The sequence below is a fragment of the Balaenoptera musculus genome, chromosome 12, assembly GCF_009873245.2.
Source record: "Balaenoptera musculus isolate JJ_BM4_2016_0621 chromosome 12, mBalMus1.pri.v3, whole genome shotgun sequence".
In the NCBI taxonomy this organism is placed as follows: domain Eukaryota; kingdom Metazoa; phylum Chordata; class Mammalia; order Artiodactyla; family Balaenopteridae; genus Balaenoptera; species Balaenoptera musculus.
The window spans coordinates 27,643,979-27,670,343 of record NC_045796.1 but is presented as its reverse complement, the minus strand read 5'-3'; the positions used below and the strand labels follow the sequence as shown (position 1 = coordinate 27,670,343).

Genomic DNA, 26,365 nt, shown 5'->3' with positions numbered 1-26,365 from the left:
GTAAAGTTCACGGATCTTATGTTCTAGGACCAAAAATTCTGTTAAAGATTGAAAAAGGTCTTTTGAATGAGATCATACAAAGCTTAACACTATTATACTTCATTGTGTTAAAAAGCACCCTGAACATGACCTTTATCTTCAACTTTTAAAAATAAACATTTGAATAAACAAGGCTAAGGGGCTTTCTGCTGGTAAAACTTCACCCTTAAAAGTCACAATTCTACAAGAACTATCTTAATAAAGTTTTGCAAAGTTAGTTCTATGAAACATGTTCAAAATCCATACTGGGAGTATCCTCTTTCTCATTGGATTCAGTTATTTTCCAAAACTCTGAAACACGTGACATGAGGGCTTTGCTGCAGAAGGGTGCTAATCCCGTCTTCCCCATCGGTGGCTGTACCTCCCTGTGAGTCTAAGAAGGGCACTGGACTCAGTCTAGCATCCCGCAGCATTCTACAGCGAGCTCTACTACTGTGATGCTATTATTTGCGTTTCAGACTCCATATTTATAAAATGGGGATGGTACAGCTTACCTACCTCTCAGGTTATAACTAGTAAAATTTTTAGAGTTCTTAATACCTTACCATTTTTTATTTGTAAGGTATAAAACCACTTTAAGAGGCTGCATTCCACGACATTGAAGAGAACTGGAGATAGGGTATCTTAGCATAATAGGCAATCAACATCTGTTGGTCTGAACTGGGAGAACCAAGCATGCTGAGGTGGAAGCCTTCAGTCTCGCAGCCAACCTCAAAATAGACTGTTGCTTAGGAAACAGAAAAGGGAAACATGAGGATTTGCCATAAGAAAGGCTGCACTCATAGCGCTTGATACACAATAGCAAAATTAGAATCCTGACAGATTTAGTAACAGATTTGGTGGCAGTTGTAATATTGGGCCTTTATTTTATTGTGAAAACTGAGTTGATATACTCAGTGATTTTAGGAGACACGTTATTTCGGCAGACATGTTTTACTTATATTGTCCTTGGGGTAAAATACATGGTTTTCTGAAGGAGAAATCTCTGACTAAATAGAAATATTTGCACAGAAAAACCCATTGTTGAAAAATCCTATAGTTGCACAATAAACTACTGTACTTAATGCCCCGACCTATAAACTTAAAAATGGTTAAGATGGCAAATTTTATGTTATGTGTATTTTACCACAATTAAAAAAAAATCCTTAGTCACTATCCTCTCTCTAGTAAGTCTCATGAACACCAAGGCTACAACTAATGCATAGAGTCCCTTCATTGTTGAGTCATGTTTACATTTGATAGAAGTTCTATTGGCATGAGAAAAACTAGAAAAAAAGTAGTCAAGAGATAAGATGTTTCTATCTTTAAAGAGTAGGCCTACAAAACAAAACTTGAGGCTGTTGACAACTTCACACTGTCAAATCAATGGACAGAATATTTCCTTGAGAGTCTCTGGATTCAGTAATATGGAACAAGCATTTCCAGATCAGGACCATCCTAGTGTCCATGGAGACCACGATGCAAGGTCACCTCACACACACAAACACACATGGCCACCTCATGTACACACACATGAGCAGAGAAATGAGAAAAGCATAACAGCTCATTTTATAAAGCTGAGATCATCACTGAAGCTTCATATACAGCAGCACCAACCTGATCAAAACATAAAGCCATTTGGCCTAGCAAAAGCTCTATTTGGTCCTAGAAATTACATTGACTCTTTATATTTATCACTGTTGCTTATCTTCTACACATGGCCAGCTTTTCCTACCCTCCCTAGATCTCTAAGACCCTAAAAGCTTGAGCATTGTAGAAAATTAAATTCAAGAATCCCCCAAGGATTGGAGAAAGACATTATTTAGGTCCATTACCTGACTTATTCCAGAAAAGTGGTTTCTAAAGTGTTTGTGCCACAGCTTTCTCTAAGAGAAGTCCATGAACTCCAAATTTCCTTAGAAAAATGCACATCCAAACAATCGTGTGTGGACTATTCCAATTTCATCATAGCCCACCTAAGCTCATTTTTGAGCTCCTGCCCTCCAGATCCTGGGTTTAAATATATAAGCTTATCTTCATGACCAGTGAGAAGTGTATGTGAGATTTTATATATGTATATGCATAAATATACACACACACACACACACATCCATATATATACCCTTACATACACACAAAAAATGTATTCCTGATTGGTACATCAACCTTTCTTAGAAATGTTCTTTCTACTGGGATTTGTATAGGTCTACATGTCCAAAGTGTGAAAAAGGACAGGCATTTGGATATAATCTATAGATATCTATACATACCTAAATTAAAATCTATTTGCTAGAAAATGACAGTTTCAAGTTTACCTCAAGATTGTCTTTAAGAATCACACATCTTGAATTTTTCCCTTGGATTTTATCTATAAGGATCAAAAAGTATTATTATACTTAACAATAAGCTATAACAGTTTAAATGTTTCTTATGCTACAAACTGTAAAGGGCATAAATTACATCCCCAAACCATGCATTATTGACAGATATACTTCTTTTGTCACATGAACACTCTCTCCCTACCCCAGAGGTGAGGCCAAGAGGAAATTAACAGCTCACGAAAAGTTGGCTTTTTTCCCTTCAAAGGAAGAAATATGCTGATGATGGGTTTCATGACTCAGGCTTTGGCAGGGTGGGGCATTATTTAAGCTCCCTCATAGTAGCAGCTCCTAATTACTTGCGGTGGAAGAGAACAGAAGCTGAGTTGTCACAAAAGGAGAGACAATAAGCGTCCTCTAATGTGTCCTTCATTCCACTGTCATGCAACTAATAAATGGGTAGAACAAATTTCACAAAACTACATTAACTCAATAAACAATGAGAAAAAGTATTACTATTTGTCAATGTCATGTTTCTCTGAGTCTCTTAATTTTTGCCTGGGAATACAATTCCTCAAGACCTCACCAATTTTCATGTATACGAGTAATCTCCAACGTATGAATAGGGCATTTAACTGGAATTTAGAAAATAGTTCCCCCACAGAAACAATATTATATATGTTAACTCAGCTCCTAGGCTGATCTGCTAAAGCCCACAATCTAACCTACAATCTAAAGCTGAGAAGCACCTTCAGTGCTGCCACGGAGCAGTATTTCCATGGGCTGGAGTTTCAACCTGGAACACAGCTCTCCCCTGCTGTAAGAAGACAGAACTTTCCTTACTTCCAAACAACAGCTGAGGCCGTCAGAACCTATGTAAGGAGGAAGGGCCTGGTTCCTTGAAGGAAGGGATTGTGGAACCACCAGGGCTAAACTTTTTGGCCAAGTAGCCTCTGCAAAACTATCTCAGGGCTAGCCCCTTTCTGGTCTTGTAACCAACACCCAAACCTCAACCTTATCTTTAAAATATAATAATAATAGCTACTATTTACTGAGCCCTTAAAATTTCTATGAACAATCCCCAATCTTTATGCAAATTTAGTAAGTGCTCTTAATCTCATGTTTCACTTAAGAACACTGGGTTTCAGAGGTTATAGGGCATTGTCAGATGTCACAAAGTGAAGCAATGAGCCAAAATTCAAATCTAGATCTAGCTGTTTCTCACATAGTTCCAAACCCCAAGTGCTTCCCATCATATGAGTAAGTGTTGGAGAGGATTAAATGAAAAATTAGAGCATGCAGCCCAGATTCTGGCACATGGAAGGTGCTCACTAAACGTTTCCCTTTTTTCTCTGTCTCTTGGTTGGCATGATTCATTCTCCATTAGAACCAATGGTTTCTTCTCTTCCTGACCTCTTCCCTAACCTCATGCTCTATACTAAGTACTTGTCAGGGCAACTCAGTATTATAGGTTATAAATTTTTTTTCTCCCGTATCTTTTCAACCTTTCCTTTGTTTCACTGAGATGTCATAGGGTGATGGACCTTATTCTCTTCTTAGGTCACGTGTCCTTTTGAGAACCTCATAAAAGCTATAGATTTTCTCTCAGAAAAAAAATGCAGATAAGGACATATTCACACACTTTGTATATAATTTCACAGATCCATGAATCTTGAGGACCCTAGCAGTTTTAGGGAGTCCTTCTTAAGACACTATACCACCAAGAAAGAATTCTATATTCAGATTCTTATACTCTAAAAGGGAAACATCCAAGAGCTGCAGAGTTCATCATCAGCATGGCAATAGGGCCTTTATGTGAGGTAATGCATGCAACTGAGGACACTGGGAATGCTGGGATCTGTAGGGACAGGGAGATGGGAAGGAGAAACAGTTACAGCATTTATGCACTTTTCTTTCCCACTGACTTTGGTCAAGATAGTACATACAGTGGTTCTAGAATGAAATGAAATCTGGAGGGCTCTGTGTCTCTCAGGGTGCTCATGTGTATCTGTATCTATGTGAGCATGCTTATCTGTCCAGAGGAAATGGATGGAGAATGTTTGGAGGTCAGAAGGAGAAGGTAGAGCCCCAGACATGACTTAAGAGGAAATGGATTAGTGATGGAGGAGATACAAAGTTGGGTGAGCAGAGAGGCCCTACAAATCATCTGGTCACTTGTCTTGGGTAGTTGTACCTATAAGGCAATGTATATATAAACAACTTTATATAATTTGTATATACTCACATATTTTAAATTCTTTATAAAGAATTTAAATTCTTTATAAAGAATTTAAAACGTGAACATATACAAACTATATAAATGCCTTTTGAAATCCACAGTTGTTTATATACAACTCTGCATGTGCATACACTGCATCTGCATATATGAATGTGCTAGAATTTGATCTCTACTTTGATCAAAGGACCTCATTTATTATATATGTTAATGAAAATGCATCCAAATAAAGATAAGAAACATTTGAAGTCATCTAGAATATCAAAGATAACATTTTAATCAGTTTAGAAAAGATTTATTTTGCAACTTCTGGCAAATATACATATTAATCTTTTCAGTCATTTATTTGCACAGCCCAGTTGAAGTTGGCTGTAATGATGTAGGCTGGACTTTCTCAATTACATGCTCTGAGGTGCCAAATATAAAATACAAACCTGCCGTTTAGTACATGTTTTAAAACAATGTACACATAAGCGCACTCATAAATATATTCTGAAAAAAAATACACATCTGCATACAAACCTGAATTACTTCCCCACCAGTATGCCATATAAATCACACTCCTAGAAATGCATCTGGGGTCAGTGAACATTAACAGCTGTGGCACTGTTACAACAGCAGCTCCTCGTGATCTGTAACTTGTGTCCAGGCTCCTCTGCAATCTGACTTTGCCACTCCTCACACCAGGAGGTGGGGTCTCTTTCTCCACCCTTTGAATCTGAGCTAGCCTCCTGACATGTTTTGATCATGCACGTGGCAGAAGTGACTCTGTGTGACTTCCAAGATTAGAGCAGAAAAGGACTTGGACCTTTCGCTCTCCTGGAAATGCTTCCCTGAGATCACTTAATAGGTCTAGCCTACTAGAGGACAAGAGGTCACATGGAGGAGAACCCAGGTGCCCTGGTGGACCACCACCCAGAATTCCAGGCAAGTGAGTGAGGTCATCATGGACCTTCCTGCCCAGCTGACCCTTGAGCTCAATGTAGCCCACGTGTGAGCCCAGGCAAAACCAGCCGAACTACCAAGCCAGCCCACAGAATTATCAGAAATAGTAAACTGCTATGGTTTCAAGCCATAAATTTTGGAGCGGTTTGTTACACAGCCATGGTTAACTGATCCAGTAATATTAAGTGGAATTTGAATGCCAGTGTTATGTTGAGAAGCTCTAGTTCTTTAAGGCCAGGCCTAATGTTTTCAGCCTTTCGGTCTCTTTCCTTGGACCTGAAATGCCAGCTTGACTACATGGTGATGGTACACTAGGAGGTACTGGAGACTTCCAGGTGAGGGAAATAACCCTCTGGGCTGCTTTAAATGTCATACCTCCCGGAGGCTCAGAAATATAGATGACCTTTCGAGAGTCTTCCTGGACTTGCAAATTCTAAAAGCAAACTCACTGAAAAAAAGTGATATAACAAATTGAGAGGATTTTAGAAACTTCAAAATATATTGCTAATTATTCAGAAGCCTTACAATAAAGAAAAAGCCCAAAGTTATCTTCTAAAAATAGCTTACACTTGTAGAGAAAAACAACGGCAGCTCGCAAGCTGCCAGATAATGATGTCTGCTCTGCGTAAGGAACTCTGTTAAGGGTTGTAGTGGCCACCATGGCTCTCCCAACAGCACTCTAATCCTCCCTCACTGTATCCCCGCCCAGGGCCATGGCTGGGTTCTGACTGGCCTAAACCAAAGCAATCCTTGCCGTCGTATTATTTTCAAGAGTAGTTAATACACAAAGAATACTGTAAAAATCAGAACATGTTATGGGCTGAATTGCATCCCGCACCCTCCCTCCAATTCATATGTTGAAGTCTTAACACCCAGTACCTCAGAATGTGACTGTGTTTGGAGATAGGGCCTTTCAAGAGGTAATTAAGGTAAAATGAAGTCATATGGGTGGATCCTAAGTCAATAGGGCTGTGTCCTTCATAAGGAGATTAGGACACAGACAGGCAGAGGGAAGGCCATGTGAAAACAGAATAGACAGCCATCTACAAGTCAAGAATACAGGTCCTCAGAATCAACCAACCCTGCAGACACCTTGATCTTGGACTCCTAGCCTCCAGAACTTTAAGAAAATTAATTTCTGTTGTTTAAGCTACCCGGTCTGTAGAATTTTGTTATGACAGCCCTAGCAAACCAATACACAACACTTCCAGTTTAAGCGTTAGCAAACTCAGCCAAGGTGACAAATGATACAGAGGATTTACAGGCATTCATAACTGACAGGCCCCAAAGTAGAAAAGGCTTCAGTTTGATTGGAAAATTCAGCAAGTCATCGGGAGAGTGGTTCCATTTCTCTGAGAATTTTTTAGCTCTGGCCTCCTCTTACAGCTAGCTTGGCCCTCAGGCTGGTCTCTCCTATGGCCAGCTGTAAGATGGCCAGCAGCTTTTAGGCTGCGAGAGTCCTTCACCTCCAAGGAGAAAGAGGGTCCACTAATCTCCTCTGGACATGTCATTTACATGAGGCCAATAAATCTCACTTGAAGTATCTTAACTAATATGGGGTTTCACAAGTATTCCCTCATTTAATCAAGAGATGCCTCTATGAGGTAAGTTCTATTATCATCACCATTTTACAGGGCTTAAGAAAAGCAAGGGTCAGAGGTTACATAACTTTCCTCAAGTTGTTCAGCTGATAATAGTAACAGAGCCAGAAGGGAACTCAGGGCTCTCCAATTTCACAGCTGATGCTTTAGATCATGACACTCATCTTTCCATGTACAGAGAAAGACCTAAACAGGGGTCAATAAACCTTTTCTGTAAAAGACCAAGCAGGAAATATCTCAGGCTTCCAAGCTACATGAGAATGTCACATATTCTTTATGTTTTGTGGCTACAACCCTTTAAAATATTTTTTTTAAAAAGCCCCAAAGCCATGAATGTATTGAATGCCGCTGAATTTACACTTAATATAAAACTTACCATTTAAACCATTATTATGTATATTTTACCGCAATTTAAAAAATGTAGAAAGCCACTCTAAGCTCCTAGTACAAACACAGGCCAAAGTCAGATTTGCCTGCAGGCTGCAGTTTGCATTATTGAGATTTACTTTTCTGAAGAACTCAGGACAGCTACAGGTTTCCTTGATTTAGCAAATAAACTCTGCAGCCTCTATGGGAAAGGTCTGAAACAGAATCAACGGGCTGCCGTTCAAATTTACAGGCAAAAAAGTATTGAGGAGAGTAAGGTCATGGCCACGGAGGCCTCCCAGCCCTCCTGGGCTCTTCCAGTCTTGGGGAAGAACTTACTCTCCTAATCTCAGGAAAAAAATGTGTGAAACACTTTCCCTACAAGAACTATCAGTAGGAAAAGGGAAGATAACCTGGAGGTCCTTCTGTCACCAAAGATAAGAAGTCTCCCTTCGTGGTTATTGATTTTGTTTTGTTTGGGATAGAGGGGCGGGAGTGGTGGGAGTGGTCGAAGGGGATAGGGCCACCCCTGAAGAACCATTTTCAGGATCTACAGGTCTAGCAAGTGGTTAAAAATCCCTTGGAGCTCAAATGGCAAGACATTCAAAGACTAAAGAATTCCCCAAAGACAGGCTCATGTGTTTTTATTGTAGCCTAAAGCCAAATTCCAACTCTGGAAGCATATACAGTCGGCCCTCGCTATCCATGGTTCCACATCGGCAGATTTGAACAAATGGCGGATCGCATCTTGGGTGCCGGGCAGAGGGGGCGGAGAGCCGCCTGTACTGCTCCATTTTATATAAGGGACTGGAGCATCGGCGTGGATTTTGGTACCCGTGGGGTCCCTGGAACCAGTTCTCTTCAGATATCTAGTGACGACTGCAGTGACCACGTAAGTCAGTGTCTTACCTAAAGAACTCTGATCAGGGTCTCGCCTAGAACTTAGAAAAAAGTGCATGAGACGCAGCTGAAAGACACATCATGGAAATGATCCAAAGGGAAGGAAGAAACCCAGACACCTATAAAATAGGACCAATGTTGCAAAATATCAATACCAAGAGTAATGTTTAAGAATGTGGACTCTGGACAGATCTGGATTCTACTCTAATTCAGACGCTTGGCACTTCCTAGCTGCGTGACCTTGAGCAAGTGACTTAAGCTCTCTGAGTCTCAATTAAGTCCTCTGTAAAGGGGATTTTAATAGTTATCTCTATTCATCATAGGATTATTGTTAAGATTAAAAGGACATAGCAAGTGCTCAATGAATACTGGCAACTATTATTAAACAATTACTCTGATAAAAGTTCCAAGTTCCACAGGTTTCACTGGCATCCCCAGGCAGGAAAACTGTTGGTCGCAATCTGCACATTGTTTCTTCAAATGGGATTTTCCTTTTCAATTCCTTCTTTATGGAATATCCTGTTAATATCTGATTTGTTTTTCAGTTAACCCTAACATTTAAGTGCATTCATAAGGAGAATCTGTGTAGCCATTGCCTAGAGCTGCCTCAAGTTTTGCAGAAGTCTTTTCACTGATCTTGAATCACTTTGGAACTAACTCTAAATAAATTAAATTCTTTCTGGGTTTTACAGTAATGTTAGAGCTACTACCTTCTTTTAAGAATAGGGATGCTAAAGTAGCAAAGTGCTGTGCTGGTGGTTATATGTCTAACTGGCTCCCACAGGGATTTGAATGGCAAGAAGGAAACTTCTGATTAACAGCTTCTAGAAAAGCAAATGTTCCAAAAGCTGCTATGATTTATCAGCAATCACATACTCCAATCTTCAACATTTTTCTAAGTTTTTGTTTTAGGAAGAGTATAAGCTCATCTTTTACAAACATTTTCTGGCACATTTTCTTAACAGAAGCTTAAGAATATTTGGGGGAAAATCTTAAGTAACGTAACCACAGTAGATTTTAAAGCGAAACACCTACTTTCCAAATCATTGGGAAGATGGACAGAAAACAGACTGGAAGAAAATACATCCAGAAGTCAGTGATTTTTCTCAGATCTTCCTTTCGATTGCTTTCTCTTTGATATTACATATCATTTATTTTACCCCAATTACTTATCCAAATTCTCTGTCCAAATGTCCTTTATTATATACATATCAAAGAAGTTACAGAATGACCAAACCATAGTATGACTTAACTTGCATTGTACTTATCCTTCCAGAATACAGAAAACAAACAGATCCATCATGACTCGCTCACGTGCAGCTCTCAGATAAAGCACCAGTGAAAACAGTTAAGCTCCTATCACAGGTTTTCCATTCTTCACTCATTGGAACATCCCAGTGAAGGGAAGGTCACGGTCTGTATACGAGGATGCAGAATAAAGACAGACCCCTTCCATGAATTCAGAGGGCCGGAGGTGGCCATGGCTTCCTGGACCAGAGTCTGGCGCTCACTGACGTAGTAATTGCTTCCAGCTTCCACAGCAAGAACAAAAAAGACTTGAGGCGCCTTTTTGTGCATTTTTCACTGGCAGCCAAGTTAGGTATATAGACCTCTGTTACGTAGCAGGGTTCTAAGTTGGACTTTGAGAGATTCAGACACATCAAGACCGGTCAGAGTACCTATCAGAAGCCATTAAAAAAAAAAAATCTAACATCCATTTGCAATGGACCAGCTCACAGCTTTGGCACCGTGTGGTAGCAAATGAAGAATTTCCTTAATGATGCTTGGCATGCAAACAAACACTACAGAATTTCCTAAAGTGGTACTCTGTGTGCAGTAGACATACATGCACCCCACACGGAACTATTCCTTAGTCAAATACATCTACTAGATTCCTTTCTTGGTGATTCATAATAGCATATTAAATGCCCTTACAAGTCCTATAGTAAAGACATTTGCCTCAAGTGATCTGAATTAGAATCACTTTTGTTGGCACACCCATTATCATCCTGCAGAAGGAGTGGCCTGGAGAACGCCAGTTTGGGAAACACGACTTTACACTGTAAGCATAGAGCACTGCCCGGCACAGCACGAGCAGGGAAGGTGCCTTATGGATGGAGGTGGCACCCACGCAGGTGGCCTTGTTTGTGAGCACATCAGACATCCCCTGGGAAATACCCAAAATTTTGAAAAGGATACTTTGTGGGGGGCAAGGGGTCCTGAATCAGTGAGTTAGAACAATGACCAAGGCAATTTTAAATTATAATAAGAATTATACTTCGGTTGATATGATTATGATAAGTACAGCCCTCCTCACAGAAATTCAGATTTTTATAGATAGCACAGAATATCGCTTCCCCGTTCCGCCCCTGCGCCCCACCCCAAGCAAAGTAACTTTCTTTTTCCAGGAAAATAAGGCAACCATACGATGTATCATGACATGTGGTTGAGCTGAGAGCATTACTGAAGTCTCCAGACCAGCAGTCTACAAGTCTAAGCTTCCTCTTGTTACTAAAATAGCCTCCACAATAATAAAAGAAAACCCACAGTCACGTACAGCTAACTCCCTACCTTTTAATTATTCATGTTAATACCTTGTATTTGTAGAGTTTATACTTTACAAATGCTAATCAGACCCAAGGATTCCATGAATAATGGAAAGCTGCAAATAATTACCAAATCTGATTTTAAACAATGTTTTCAATACATGCTCTCCCCAGAAATCTCCCCCAAACACAGCCTCTACCCTCCCCTCCACTTACATTCTTCATCCTAAAAGAAATCTTAGTATGATTAGTCTTATCAAGAAAGCCAACTTAACTTTTATATACTTTGCTTCTTCTCTGGCAATGTAATAGTAGTGATACTGAATGACCAAAAGGAAGAAGCAATGAGAAGAGAAAACCAAAAGGCTCAGGCCTGCAAACAAGATGCACTTGTTTGAAAAGGGGAATCTGAAACCTAGCTCTAAGGCCCAGCCACTCTTTCAATGGAGATGATAATTGCCTTCCCTCCAGCTCTGCAAGGTGGTGGTACCATCTGTTTCCTCCCCCAGTGACTCAGTATACCTGCCAAGAACAATGAGCTTTAACCCAGATTACGGATGCAGCGGTTTCCCTGTCCTCCCTTGGCGGGGGGGGGGGGAACCCCACAAACAATGCCATTATTTTTAAAAAATCTACATTAGCCAATATCTGATTTTGCTAATTAAAACCAAATACCATTTCATACTTATCCAACTGGCAAAAATCAAAATGTCCTACTAAATCCAGTCTAAGTGAGGATATGGGGAAATGTGACTCTCATATACTGTAGGTGGACTTACGCTGATAAAATTGTTTTGGAAAGCAGTTTGGCATGTGAAAATGCACATATCATTTCCAGGAATCTACAGAGAAACTTGTGCATATGCCCAAGGAGAAGTTTATAAATGGTTATTATAGCACGATTTGTAGTAGAGACAAGGCAAAAAACACAAAACTCTAATCAACTTCTCCATTGGTCAGTTGGGGAATAGTACACTGCAGTAAAGTCACATTAAAGAATTAAACTGTGGTAAAGTCACATTACAGAATTCTACTCAGCAGTTAAAACAAATTATATTGATTGTTTTTGGATAGCTCTTTCAAAATTTGAGTGAGGGGAAAAATACGAGGTAGCAAACTGATACATTAATATGATTTATATAAATTTAAATACACACACGATATTTATAGATATATACATGTAGTAAAAGTACAGAAACAGACTGGAAGAGTGCATGTTATTTCCCTGAAGGGGAAAAGGGAGGCAGGGAACAGAAGACGACAGGACCATGGAAGGATGCATAGGAAACTGTGACATTAGCTATAATATTTTATTTATATTTCCCCTAATTATGTATTTTAATATAAAACATTTAAATATTTTTTAAATGGTCTGGGATGGGTATCTGGATATTTATTATGTAACCTTACAACAACATGTAAGGTGAAAATGAGTTGGGTTGCCAAGCCAACAAGTAGTATCTTCCTGAGTATTGTCTTAAGAACAATGCATTACATTTTCAAACACACTTTCGTGTCCTCATTTTTGCGCGGCTGACAAGAGAGCACTGAATGGCTAACAACGTTGTTATCAAGGTAATTGTCAAGGATAGCGAGTTTCGATAAAAGTATTTGCTATAGGTATACATTCACTAGGTATCTGAGATTATTTTCAAGTTATTAAAAAAACCAAACATAGAAGAAAAATCATCTTTAATTATATAATTAATTCTTGGAGCAGATGCAACTTTGTTTTGATTGGTTTCAAGTCTCCCAAAATTTAGGAGTCTTAGCAGAAATTCTGGTTTCTCAGAACTACTAAGATAAAGCCATCGGGACTTCCCTGGTGGCGCAGTGGTTAAGAATCCGCCTGCCAATGCAGGGGACATGGGTTCAAGCCCTGGTCCGGTAAGATCCCACATGCCATGGAGCAACTAAGCCTGTGCGTCACAACTACTGAGCCTGCGTGCCTAGAGCCCGTGCTCCGCAACAAGAGAAGCACTGCAATGAGAAGCTTGTACACCGCAGCGAAGAGTAGCCCCCGCTCACCGCAACTAGAGAAAGCCCGCATGCAGCAATGAAGACCCAACACAGCCAAAAATAAATAAATTAATTAATTAACTTAAAAAAAAAAGATAAAGCCATCGAACTAAGAAAAATTTCCAAATAACCTTCGCTGCCACTCACCTGCCAGCGTATTAGTGCCAGGCACAGTTATGAGCACGTTTGACACATTATCCCACTTAATCCTTAATAACCCTATGAGACAGGTGTCACTATTATCCCTGGTTTTTAGATGAAGCAAGTAGTCACAATATTAAGTCCCTTGCTGAAGCATACAGTTCAGAGGTGGCAAAACTGGCTCCAGAGTCCAAGTTATTAATCCTACACCATATCGCCTCCAAGAGACCATGACGACACAGCTCAGATGTGAGCATTCAACATTTGAGCAGCATTCAACTGTTCAATTCAACATTTACTTTAACATACAATCCCCAATTTAAAATTTCAGAGATGCTTCTAGGACATTGACACCTGACTTGCTCACTGTACCAGTCAGAATATTTGGTTTTCACCAGGGACTGCACTATCAAAGATCTGTCACACCACTGGAAATTGGAAGCATCCCTGCAAATCTAAGAAGGATATCTTCATCAGCATGAGTAAAAGGAAATTAATTTTGCTCAATCTTTTGATGGATTTCAGATCAAGAATTCTGAATTTTGGCACCAGCATATTCTTGCTATGGCTTCATACAGGGATGCCTGCATTCTTTCAATCAACATCCTAGAAGAATGAGCACTAAGCCTCAGGGCCACAGGGGTGAAGACAGATCATGCTAAACGCTACAGATTTGTCCAGGACGAACTATTAATCATAGCCCAAGACGGTTTTATTATTTATTTTTTCTACTTTAACTTTCACACTAAAACATCACAGTAAGGGCTTCCCTGGTGGCGCAGTGGTTGAGAATCCGCCTGCCGATGCGGGGGACACGGGTTCGAGCCCTGGTCTGGGAGGATCCCACATGCCGCGGAGCAACTGGGCCCGTGAGCCACAACTACTGAGCCTGCGCGTCTGGAGCCTGTGCTCCGCAACAAGAGAGGCCGCGATAGTGAGAGGCCCGCGCACCGCGATGAAGAGTGGCCCCCGCTTGCCACAACTAGAGAAAGCCCTCGCACAGAAACGAAGACCCAACACAGCCATAAATAAATAAATAAATAAATAAAATTTAAAAATAATAATAATAATAATTTAAAAAAAAATCACAGTAAAGCTTTAAGATAAAATATGCTAGAGGAAAACTGATAGCCACATATTCAGCCAAGAAATTTCCTATTACCTAGAGTCATTAATCTTGGGGGGAAAAAAAAATCAAATCTACGACACTGGAAATGACTAGGTAGACCTCCACTGCAATGGTTATGAGAGTACGTCAGAAGAAAGGAATTCAAGAAACACTAAAAGCCCTGAATTAAAGTTTTCTTTTTTTTAAAGTTTATTTTATTGAAGTATAGTTGATTTACTATGTTGTATTAATTTCTGGTATACAGCAAAGTGATTCCGTTTTATATATATATATATATATGTGTGTGTGTGTGTGTGTGTGTATATATATATATATATGTATACACATTCTTTTTCATATTCTTTTCCATTATGGTTTATCACAGGATAAAAAGCTTTGCTTTTTAACACATGACCTGCAATAGTATGGCCTCATTCTTTACCTTTGTTCTCTCGAAGTAATAAGGCATAGACCAGTGATTGTATTAACTTGCTCACGAGGCATCTACAGTTGTAATGATCCACAAGAAATGACCAAGAAATCCTCAGATGGGGCCTGGAACATTCAATTTGTTTTCCTCTTACATATAATGCCTCACCAAAAAATCATGCTGCTGGCCACATGGCTGAGTCATCCTTTGACACTCGGGATTTAGTTAAATCCAATGTTGGTGGGCAACAGCCCTTTTAAACTTTACCTTCTTCCTTCTTCAAAATCATATCAAACGAGGGGACTTCTCTGGCAGTCCAGTGGTTAAGAGTCTGTGCTTCCACTGCAGGGGGCACGGGTTCGATCACTGGTCAGGGAACTAAGATACCACATGCCGTGCAGTGTGGCCAAAAAGGAAAAAAAAAATCATATCAAATGAAAACAGAAGTTCCTTCTTCTTCTTTTTTCTATTATTGAGTTTTAATCAGAATAATACAAGCTATATGCCTTTCTACTTATTTTCTCCTTCTATTCAAGAGAGTAAATTATGATCTAGAAGCTAACACATTCACAGCAAAGTGGCAGAAAATGTTAGATGTTAAGAGTGAGAGGTAGAGTGGATGAGACACGGGGTGAATACCAGCTGTGATGTGATTTGACTAAAACGGTTGTCCAGCAGCAATAAGGGCTCATCTGATGGTGAGAGAACAGGAAGGTGGAACAGACCTGAGCATTTTCACATAGCAGTCAGTAGCCCTAAAGAAGAAGAGGCCATGCAAGGATACTCAGCCTGCAAAGAAGGCCCAGGCGTCATTGCAAGTGCATCGTTGAAATGGTTACCCATGAGTTCCAGGCTTGAAAAGAGGGCAAGTGAGCTGGAAGGGTACTAATAACTGTAAGAACACAGAGGGTTCGGGAGCCTAGGGGTCGTGCAGATGATGACGGGTTTGGAAGGTGCGAAGCTGTGTGTCAGGTAGAAGGATGAGCTCACATATCTGGAAAAACCACATTGTCTAGCACGGGGGTAGGCACAAAATCAGTGTTTGCTGAATCTGAAGTTTGTGGGTGCCCAGGGGAATTTCTGAGTTCACGATATTGTAGGTGGAGCGGTAACAAGTCCCAGCATAGACTTACACTGCTGGCTGGTTAGCTAAACGGAGTGAAGTGAAGGCCATGGAGCAAAGCAGATGTCCATGTCACTGCAACTTGTGGCAGTGGAGTGAAGATGACTTTGAAGTCACCTGAATTGTGAGATAATGTTGTAAAGTTGATTGATGATTGGAAGCGTTGACTCAAGTGGCCAGTTTGGAATTGCATTCATAATTCATGCTGGGGTTAATATAACTGTATTCTAGACTACTAGATGGGTAAAGGGAAGCTATAGGGTACTGCACACCACCAAGCAAGAATCAGGAGAAAGGTTTACTGTAGTGTCACAGAAGAATCAGCAGTAACAAAATTGTTAAAAAAAAAAAAAAAAAAAAAAAAAGTGAGACTGAAGCAAGTCAGTAAAGCAAGGGTAAAAACCCAGAGCGCTGAGGTTTTGAATCCAAACGTCTCGGTTGCTACTTTGCATCTTTATATGTTGCTGACCGAAAGGTCTGCACCAGGAACCATCTACCCACAAAGAATCTGTTTTTCTGGATCTTGCGGGGGCGGGGGGAAAGGATGATGCAGACATGATTTATTTTTATAATAATAAAAGAGAGGCATAAAAGGACATTTCTGAGGACGGCTTAATGAGATGCACCAAAACGGGTCGGGGACCAGCAGGCACATGACTAGGAACACGCCGGACTGCTACGTTAACAGAGGCTCTGGTCTCCCAGATGTTTCCTGCTCCGCAAAGGAGCAGGAACGAGCGGTAGACACTACTTGTCAAAAAGCTCAGGGAGGGTTTAAGTCAATGACGATTTGTTTCTTATGTCATTTCCCCCCGGCTTGCAACTTATGCTTATAGTCATGATAGTGAATTTCAATTGTTCCAAAGTAAGGTAAATGCTTTTAACACTTCAAACGTGGCAATAATGAGTATATGCTGCGAACTAAAATGAATTATTTTATGATGAGCTTTTGGCAGGTCAAGGAAAGATGATGGTAGAAGGTGCTTCTGGAATGGTTTTACACTGGAATTTGGTCCAAGTTAGTCACTGCAACAGCTGCAGACTCTCTCAGTCACAACTCTTAGTTGTCCTAGCAGAAAAGTAACAGGTCACTGCATGAAGGCTAGTGGACAAATGTCTTTAATACAAAGTCACTGTCTTATCACCAGGCAGGGTGATAATTGATCTGTTATCTCTGTTTGCCAGATTCAAAGCCAAGTCCTGGACCTCGGAATGTTCCGAGGCCTGAACAGACAGTCTCTCCCAGCTGTGCTCCCTCATTTTCTCTGGCTGGTGGTGCCAGTGTGTCAATCTCTAATCAGTCATGTGACAAATATTTAGGGATCTTCAACTACGTACTAGGCCTTGTATAGGTGCTAGGGATACAGTATAAATGAAACTGTTACACTCACTGCCTGCTCAGAGCTTAGTCTAGCTGCGGAGACAGACATTAAACAACTACTCGGCAAACAATCTACAATTTGGTTGGAGCGAGAAAGGACAAGTCCCAGATCCTGCGAGAGCCTAGAACACAGGACCTCGCCTGATCTCTTAAGGAAATGACATTTAAACTGAAGGACAGGAACTTCCCTGGTGGCACAGTGGTTAAGACTCCGCGCTCCCAATGCAGGGGGCCCGGGTTCGATCCCTGGTCAGGGAACTAGATCCCACATGCATGCCGCAACTAACAGTTCTCATGCCACAACTAAGGAGCCTGCATGCTGCAACTAAGGAGCACACCTGCCACAACTAAGCCCCGGCACAACCAAATAAATATTAAAAAAAAAATTAAAAAATAAACTGAAGGACAAGCAGGAGTCAACCAGGTATCACGAAGTGGAGGAGGGAGGAGAAGCCGAAGCCACAACAGGTAGAGAAGAGGGCTCTGCCTCAGGGCACAAAGATCCACCAGCAAGTGCGTTTAGTAACAGCAGCCGTAACATCCAACTAGTGCTTTCACCAAATGTTCGCCACACTTACTGCCGACTGACTAGTGAACGAAACACGACTACAACAGAGAAATAAAAGTATTAAAATAAAAGCAACCTAGAACAAGTCTTGGTACTGAAAATATGCATATAGGAAAAGAAAAACGACCCACATAAAGCTGACGGCCCCACATGTGAGTGTCTATAACCTAAGTCACTGGTAGAAACCTGCCCACAAGTCTAGGACATTTCTATCAAGCAATTCACACACACACACACACACACACACACACACACACACTGGAAGGAAAAATAAATAAAACTGCCAATTATAAGGAAAAATTTTCCTTTTGATTGGTTTCCATGACGGCAGAGGATCATTGCTATTGTTGCCTTGAACGAGGCAGACCAGGAGCTTTCAATCGATCCTGACGAAGAAGAGGTACACTCCCTTAATCGTATGTGAAATAATAAGTGATCTGACATAATGGCAATTTACTTCCTTCACTTAACACGACAAAATTACAGGGTATCGCGATGAGTAATCTACCTGACATGTGGTATATCTGATCCACGTGAATAAACACAGGACAATGATCCAGTCGCATATGCCTATTGTGGGAAAGGGACTAAAAAGGCCTCAAAGAGGCAGGCCTCCTGGAAACTTTTCACAAGCAAGTTAAAAGGTAGGAGATTAGACTAGAGGAAATCTCTTTCTGATAGAGACTGATGAGGGTGCCAGAAGAGACAAGCATGATGGTCTTTTCGCTAGGCCATTCCCCCAAGAGAACATGTTGGTAGAAGTTACCAGAAAATGTGGGACATATGACTACAAATTACCATTTCTGTAACTCTCATTTAATGAGCCCCATTTATTTCCCAGAGAGTGTGCTAAGTATTGTACTTACGTTATCTCTAATACTCACCACCATCTGTGACTATCATTTTCTTTAACACCTTTATTAGAGTATAATTGCTTTACAATGGTGTGTTAGTTTCTGCTTTATAACAAAGTGAATCAGCTATACATATACATATATCCCCATATCCCCTCCCTCTTGCGTCTCCCTCCCGCCCTCCCTATCCCACCCCTCTAGGTGGTCACAAAACACCGAGCTGATCTCCCTGTGCTATGCGGTTGCTTCCCACTAGCTATCTATTTTACATCTGGTAGTATATATAAGTGTGACTATCATTTTAATAATTTCACTTTACAGCTGAGTAACTGAGGCTCGGAAATAACGAGGTTAAATAAAAGTAACTTACCTATTTTCACACTTGATCAAAACTGTGAAAATAATTTTCCTTGGTCTATACTCCTAAGCTCCATTCTCATTTCACATCCCACATTGGACCTAGGATGGTAAATTCTTTGGAATCTGGGCAAAATCTGTTAGAATTCTCTCTCTAACGAATCAATGCTGGGCATATAGCCTTAAAAATAGGACTTGCACTTTATAGTCAGCAAAAATATTCAGTGGAGCTCTGGGAATTATTTCAAACACAAGGTCTTACGTCCACTTGTGATACACTTTGGGCCTTTGTATCTGGATCTGAAGTATAAGGGGGTATGACTTGCCCCTTGAAGCTGGCAAATCTAGAACATAAACCTAACACACAGAGGGTCTAACATAAACGGGGCTCTTTCTAAAAGCCTATAAAATCTGAGAATTAAGATGGACTCTCTCAAAATTACCTTTGCTGCTGTGAAGGTATTAGTTTCTGCTAAAAATATGGTCAAGGTGCCTGCAAGTCACCTGGAAAATTTTTGGTAGCAACAAATTAAAGTTGCTCCTTGAAACATGCTGATGTTAGTGGAAATGGATACTCAAGTCAACCTTCCAGTAAATAAGGTCTAAGATTTATCAGCCAGGAGATCCTCACCAAATATGTGTTTTTGCTTCCTATGGTTGGAGCAGTCAGCTAAATTTTAGCCCCATTGATAACAGCTCTCGAAACAGGCACCCAATTTTTAAGCCTATTAGTTTTATATAGCAAAACAAATTCCATTCTATATAGTACCTCACTGTACAAAAAAACGTGGTTAGGTACAGGTTAAGTTGTGTTCCGCTAGTACGCGGTGATCCATATGTTAATTTCTACTTCTGGAACACAGAATACCTGAAAGACAGCTACTTACTCACAGATATTTATGAGAATCCAATGAGTGCAAGCCATACCTTAGATGTTGTGATCCTTGTTCCTGATATCCTCCGTTCTTTTTTAAAAAATATAAATGCTGGGGCTTCCCTGGTGGCGCAGTGGTTGAGAATCTGCCTGCTAATGCAGGGGACACGGGTTCGAGCCCTGGTCTGGCAAGATCCCACATGCCGCAGAGCAACAAGGCCCGTGAGCCACAACTACTGAGCCTGCGCGTCTGGAGCCTGTGCCCCGCAACGAGAGAGGCCACGACAGTGAGAGGCCCGCGCACCGCGATGAAGAGTGGCCCCCGCTTGCCACAACTAGAGAAAGCCCTCGCACAGAAACGAAGACCCAACACAGCCAAAAATAAATAAATAAAATTAAAAAAAATATATATATAAATGCTTCAAATAAAACATTATATGTAGGGTCTTTTAACAAATGCAAGTTATGCCAATCAATCTAAGATTTTCTTCTCATTATAGAGATCTTTGATATTACTGTTCTTCTAACCTATACTTTTGCCTCACTTGCTGTAAAATTCTACGGTTAAAACCTTTTGCCTAGTCTTGAAATGGCACAAATAAGGACACTGGGAACAGGACAACGATCCAAGTCCTACGGAACAAAAGAGGAAAAGAAACGAGGAGGAAATGTGTGAGAATGACTCTTGAGTGGCATTCACACTTCTTAACATAACACTCCTCCTTGAAAAGAAAAAGACTCAGGACTTAACAAAGAGGACATTACAGTTGCTAGATCACCACCTATCCAACAGGAATATAAACGGTAAATGGTAGATTGTATTTCGTTTGGAAACCTTAACTGGCAGAAATTCTACCTTTACAGTGGATAAGTCAAAAGAAGAGGAGTCACTGCAGGCTCCACCAACACACATTTTAACCAGATGGGAGGGGGGAGGGGAGAAGGAGAGCATAGTTTGTCAGAACTACTGTGTCCTGATTTCAAGGAGAAATTTTTATTTCTTTACATTCTAACCTGCAATTAGCTAACAAAAGGGGCAGAAGGCATTAACCCAGATATTGACAAAGTAGTCAATTGATTCCACCTTGTAAACATACACTTTCATTTTTTTCAAAGAAAATGATGAATACTATGATGGAAAACAACAGAACAGCAGAATCCCCAATACACGATTAGATAAATGCAGTGTGGTAGAGAATAATACAATTAACACATCAGACACATCCAAACATAGCACTGTCTCTTTCAAAGCAGTTACCTTGGAAGGACAATTCTAATACCATCAACACTTGTTAAAATTCCTATGTTAGTAAGACCTTTAAGAACCAGAGAAAATTATTTCTGAATGTTAAATTTACCTTCATTCAATAGCTTTCCCTGCACTCTGCAAAGTACTTATGAAGAGGAGTAGTCCTGGCCCTTAAGCAGCTTACAGTCTAGAAAAGGGCATGGACGTATGCAGAGATAATTGCATTACACTGTCAACCCTTCCTCTGATTTCAGTTTATATTCTTGCCTTATTTGTACATACCTGTCTTCTCCTACTAGACAGTTAAACACTTCTGAGAGCAGAAACCATGTCAATTATCTTTGCATCACTTCCACAATGCCCAGCAGAGTAATCTGCACAGAGTGAGCACTTAACAAATATTGGTTTAGGGAGAAAATGTCATATTACTTAATAATCACGCTGTACTCAGCAAAACCCATCATAAGGCAGGTTTGCTGAAACCTATTCAATGGCATTTAGTCACTGCAGTACCTAAACAATCTCTCCTAAGCAAGTTATACAGTCAGCATTACACTGAGGCTTGGGTTCTGAGGTACAAGAGCAATAGCATAAGCCCAGCTCACTCCCAATTACTAAGTGTTATACGTCAATAATAACCAGGCATGTGAAACATTCATATTGCTATTAATCACATGGGAGAGAAATCTCTCCTTTAATAGTCGATCTAGTCTACCAGCTAACCAAACTACCGTCTGACCCCATCAGGTAATTTTGAAGCCACCGTTGGCAGTCCAGATGGTAAGCGACATTTTCCTTCCCACTGAGTTCATTATGATGGTCTCCCAACAGCAGAGTACCTGGAAAGATGCTACTGTCATTAACCCAGGGTAATCCCGGATAGAAGCATGTAGCTTATTCAATTTAGATAGCAAGCTTCTCTATTCCTGGTAATGATAGAACAAAGATACTAAGCATGAAAACCAGGTTGAGACACGGTTAGCTGGTTAGACCATGGAGTAATCAGGAAAAAACCCCAAAATGTGTGATTGCTTATCTTAATAGTTAGACGTAAAAGATAACCTGTATGTCATCCAGCTATGATGCTCTGGAAATAATTTAGAAAATAGGAGTTCATTAAAAGTTGCGAAAGATGGTATAGGCAACTAGTGACTGGTAAGAATAACAAACAGAGCAGGCAATAACATCTAAGCGGAAAAGGAAAAATGAAATTGTCTGTAAATCCAGGTTAATGTGCTACCTTGCAGAGAACAGGCTGTCTGCTAGATGATGCCCTTCTTTTTTTTTTTTTTTAATATTTATTTATTTATTTGGTTGCACCGGGTCTTATTTATTTATTTATTTTTATATTTATTTTTGGCTGTGTTGGGTCCTCGTCTCTGTGCGAGGGCCTTCTCCAGACGCGGCAAGCGGGGGCCACTCTTCATCGCGGTGCGCGGGCCTCTCACTATCGCGGCCTCTCTTGTTGCGGAGCACAGGCTCCAGACGCGCAGGCTCAGCAGCCGTGGCCCACGGGCCTAGTTGCTCCGCGGCATGTGGGACCCTCCCAGACCAGGGCCCGAACCCGTGTCCCCCGCATTAGCAGGCAGACTCTCAACCACTGCGCCACCAGGGAAGCGATGATGCCCTTCTTAATAACCACATTCATTTCAGGACCGACCATATCTGGCACCAGGAAGCAGTCAAAGATGGACAAAGCAAAGAGGACACAAATTCAGAAAGTCACAGCTCTATGGACCAGAACTGTGTGGTCTAATAAAGTAGCCACTAGCCACATGTGGCTATATTTAAATTTAACTACAAGTAAGTAAAATTTTAAAACTCAGTTTGCCAGGTATAATAGCCATATTGCAAGTGCTCCTAGCCAAATGTGGCTATATTTAAATTTAACTACAAGTAAGTAAAATTTTAAAACTCAGTTTGCCAGGTATAATAGCCATATTGCAAGTGCTCCTAGCCACATGTGGCCAGTAGTTATCATACTGGACAGTGCAGACGCAGGATACTTCCATCACTGTCCTCCTGATGTACAAAGCTAGACTTGAAAGTGAGCATTCCTATTGCTCTGATAGACCTGATGAGAAATTCAGAATCAAAGCCAATAGTCTTAACCATCAAGAATATTAGAGATACCCAAGGTGCTTTATCAGCTTATTTTATTGAATGTGTCCATAAATTAGAGACATTTGGGGATATACAGAAAGTCTGGACATCCTTATCAGCAAAGGACTTTTTTCCCCTACTCTTCTGCCTCCGCCCCCCTGCCCTTGGTGTGGGGAAAGGTAGAAAAAGCAAAATGGTAGGGGATCAGAAAACTCCTTGATTTAAGTCTTTTATCCAAGGAGTTGCATAAACTGCCAAAAACAAACAGATTTTTTTAGAAGCACTGACTCCCACCAGCCCTCTTTCCTTAAAAAAAAAAAAAAATGCTAGAGGCAACTGAAAAGAACAGGAGATAGAAAGAGGAATTCAAGAGAATTACTAAGGACAAAATGGATGGCTATCCTAAATCACTGTTCCAGGACACCCAAGGAAAAAGTGCCTCAAATCAAGAACAATATTTCCAAAACTACACAGTGGCCAGGATTGAACAAATCCACATTAATTTTAAAAGTTACCAAGTCCTAGGAGGCCAAATGATTTGCTACTAACAATTTAAAGTACTGAGTTTTCATCAAGAGAACACCCTGGTTCAACATCTAATTCATGGGTCAATAAAAGAATCACCTAAGTCACCTTCCAGTTACAGCATCAACAGATGCCTGAGGTGGGCTTGTCCTCAGAGAGAAGCAGTGTCTGACAGTAAAATAAAATCAACTACAGTAATAAGACTCTACTTATTAGAACTTCCCTGTATCCAGTCTTTTAAAAATGAAGTAAAAGTATACTTTTGGATTTAAACTAGAGAGTTTCAATTATATTTAATAAAAGCAAACAGATACATTACAGAACCAGGAGAGAGAGAGCGAGCCAGTCGTCTTCAGACACTGCATTCTATTTAAACACTCATTCTATCATTGCTCAAATATTTGCTTGCTACTTTGCCATGCTACCGCTCTGTGCCACACTGAGGAAAATGTGATCTCTCAGTGATACAACAATTTGAATGCGAGCTAAAATGTAACCAGCACGTCCGCAACAACAAAACTGATAACCTATCAGCTTAAGAACAGCTCATGTATATTTGGGAAGGGGGTTGCAAGAATTAGGATACTGGAAAACTTGAAATGTAAGCCTTAAAGCCCTTCTTCAGAAATGCATGATGCTGCTGCCTGACTGATCATTGCAGCCCTGGCAGGGTGGCCATGAGACAGCGCTAAAGATGATGCAGTGCACGGGGACCAGAGAAGCCGGCGAGCTGCTGCTGGATTTCCCCCTTACGAAAGGACAGCACAAGAACTGGTCCTCTCCTTCCTGTAGCCAGCCCATCTCCACCTCTATACAGATGTAGCAGAGTTGCCATCAGAAGTTATACAACCTCACGGTCCCCTCCCTGCTCCCCAGCTTTTCCCCACACAGTCGTGCTCAGTGTTTGTTTTCCTCCTCTCTCAGCACTTCAAAATAGAAAAGGAAGTAATATCTTGACCCTCTGCCCATGGAAAGCCTGCACTCTTAGGTCACTCTATCCAACTCATCCCTCTTGAGGAACTCGCCTCATTAAACAGAAATCACCTGATGCACCTATGGAAGGTGGGGAGAGGTTCATTTAAACCTTGATAACTCATATTCCCTCCTCCTGATGAGGACAGTCGTTGGTAACTGTTTAAGTGAGCCTGTGAATATTAAAGCTCTCTAGGCCAAGAAAGCAGCCTGGGTCAGAAAGACAGCTGATCTGAAACCTACCAAATCTGCAAAATCTGTTCCCCATTTCATGCATACACAGCCCTACGGAGTGTACAAATACCACCAGCAAACTGTGCTAGGAGGTCACCAGCACTCCACACAGTGTGTACCCCGAGCATAGTTGATAAAATGTGTTACACAGAGCGTGGGAAACGGGGGCTGTCTCCGGCTCTGACCAAAGGGTAGGGCTAATGCATACCTTTTGGTCTTCTGGAATTTCCATTCTTTTGCTGTTCATCTTCCTCATTAATGGTGAATAAACCAAGGGGGACTGGCCTTGCATTGGTCTTCTTCAGTCTCTCTTGTCGGAAAGCTGTAGCTGATCCAGGCATACCGCTGCTACTTGTTTTTTAATTATTAGTATATCAAAAATATATGCTTATATAATTGCAGCTCCCAGGAAGCTGCTAGTTTCTAAGCTGCCAGTTCATTTGAGCACTTGTAATAGATCCCCTATGGGTAAACAGTGTGCAAACAGCTGACAGATACTACCAGCCTCTTGGCAACTGAGGCCCCGCAGTTCCCCCTCACCTAGCAGCACCCCGCCTCCCCTGCAAGCCCCCTCCCACTTACTCCTCACAGGCACATGTGCTGGCTCAAGCTCGCTCACACACACTCACTCTCACACACTCTCTCTCACACACACACACACACACACACACACACACACACACACACACGCGCTCTCTCCTTCCAGAAAGGCACGCAGGTCGGATGCTTCCCCCCACTGCCTAACCTGCTCGATCAGATCCCAGCTTCTCCTTCCTGCTGCGGCACCTTTTCCCAATCTTCTTTTCCTGCTACCGCACAGTAAAATATTCAGCACACACAGCACAGAGGGAAAAATAGGAGATGCTGCTGTTAACAGTTGCCCTGACAACCCTGACATAGCCTAATCAAGGAGGGCTGGGAGCGGCTCCATCTCTCCGGTGGAGCCGCCAGCCTGCCGGGATGCTGGTCCTGGGAACTTGCCAGCAGAGGGTTCCAGCGTGAGGCGAGCAGCCCAGCCGCTGGGCAGCTCCCTCTTCCAATCGGCGGCAGAGGCAGCAGGAGGGGAGGAAAAATGCAGGCGTGCTTGCAGAGGCAGCAGGGGACTACCCAGCTGGGAGAAAGGGGCTCAAGGCAAGATGGCTTTTTCTTCTTTGGGGGGCCAGGTTTTCCATCGTCATAATGACTGCGAGCCCCTGGATGAATGAAGGCATGGCTGGTACCCCACGGCTCGCTTCACACTCAGTAACACATCCCAGTTTCCCTGACATTCTTACAACCCCGGAGTCTGTATAAACGCAGGCTTGGTGGCAACTGTCCTGAGGACCTGTGTGGCCCTGTACCCAAGACCCTCCAGGGAAGAGAACTGTGCCTGTTCTCACAGAGACCACAATTTGGAATACCCCTTCTGCGAGTCTAGCCGAAAGGACACAAATGAGACACTACGATCCTCCAATGGGAAAAAAGCTGCCTTGATTATATCCAGCAAACTCCCCCCAG

General features: G+C 41.4%; 1 protein-coding gene across 5 annotated transcripts in view; it reads right to left on the bottom strand.

The window, feature by feature from the left end:
- Window positions 1–26,365, bottom strand: part of MAP7 (microtubule associated protein 7) — a 164,190-nt gene that overhangs the window by 115,208 nt on the left and 22,617 nt on the right. For 2 of the 5 annotated variants that reach the window (XM_036871372.1, XM_036871378.1), the window contains exons 1-2: window positions 25,614–25,806; window positions 25,077–25,216 (exon numbers count right to left, since the gene is read on the bottom strand). The exons of 1 other annotated variant lie outside the window; for it this stretch is intronic. In XM_036871372.1, the coding sequence (XP_036727267.1) occupies window positions 25,077–25,209 (133 nt within the window). In that variant the 5' untranslated portion in view covers window positions 25,210–25,216; window positions 25,614–25,806. Of the gene's footprint in view, window positions 1–25,076; window positions 25,217–25,613; window positions 25,809–26,365 lie in introns of those variants that run through there. 2 more of the 5 variants (XM_036871377.1, XM_036871373.1) reach the window with 2 other exon arrangements.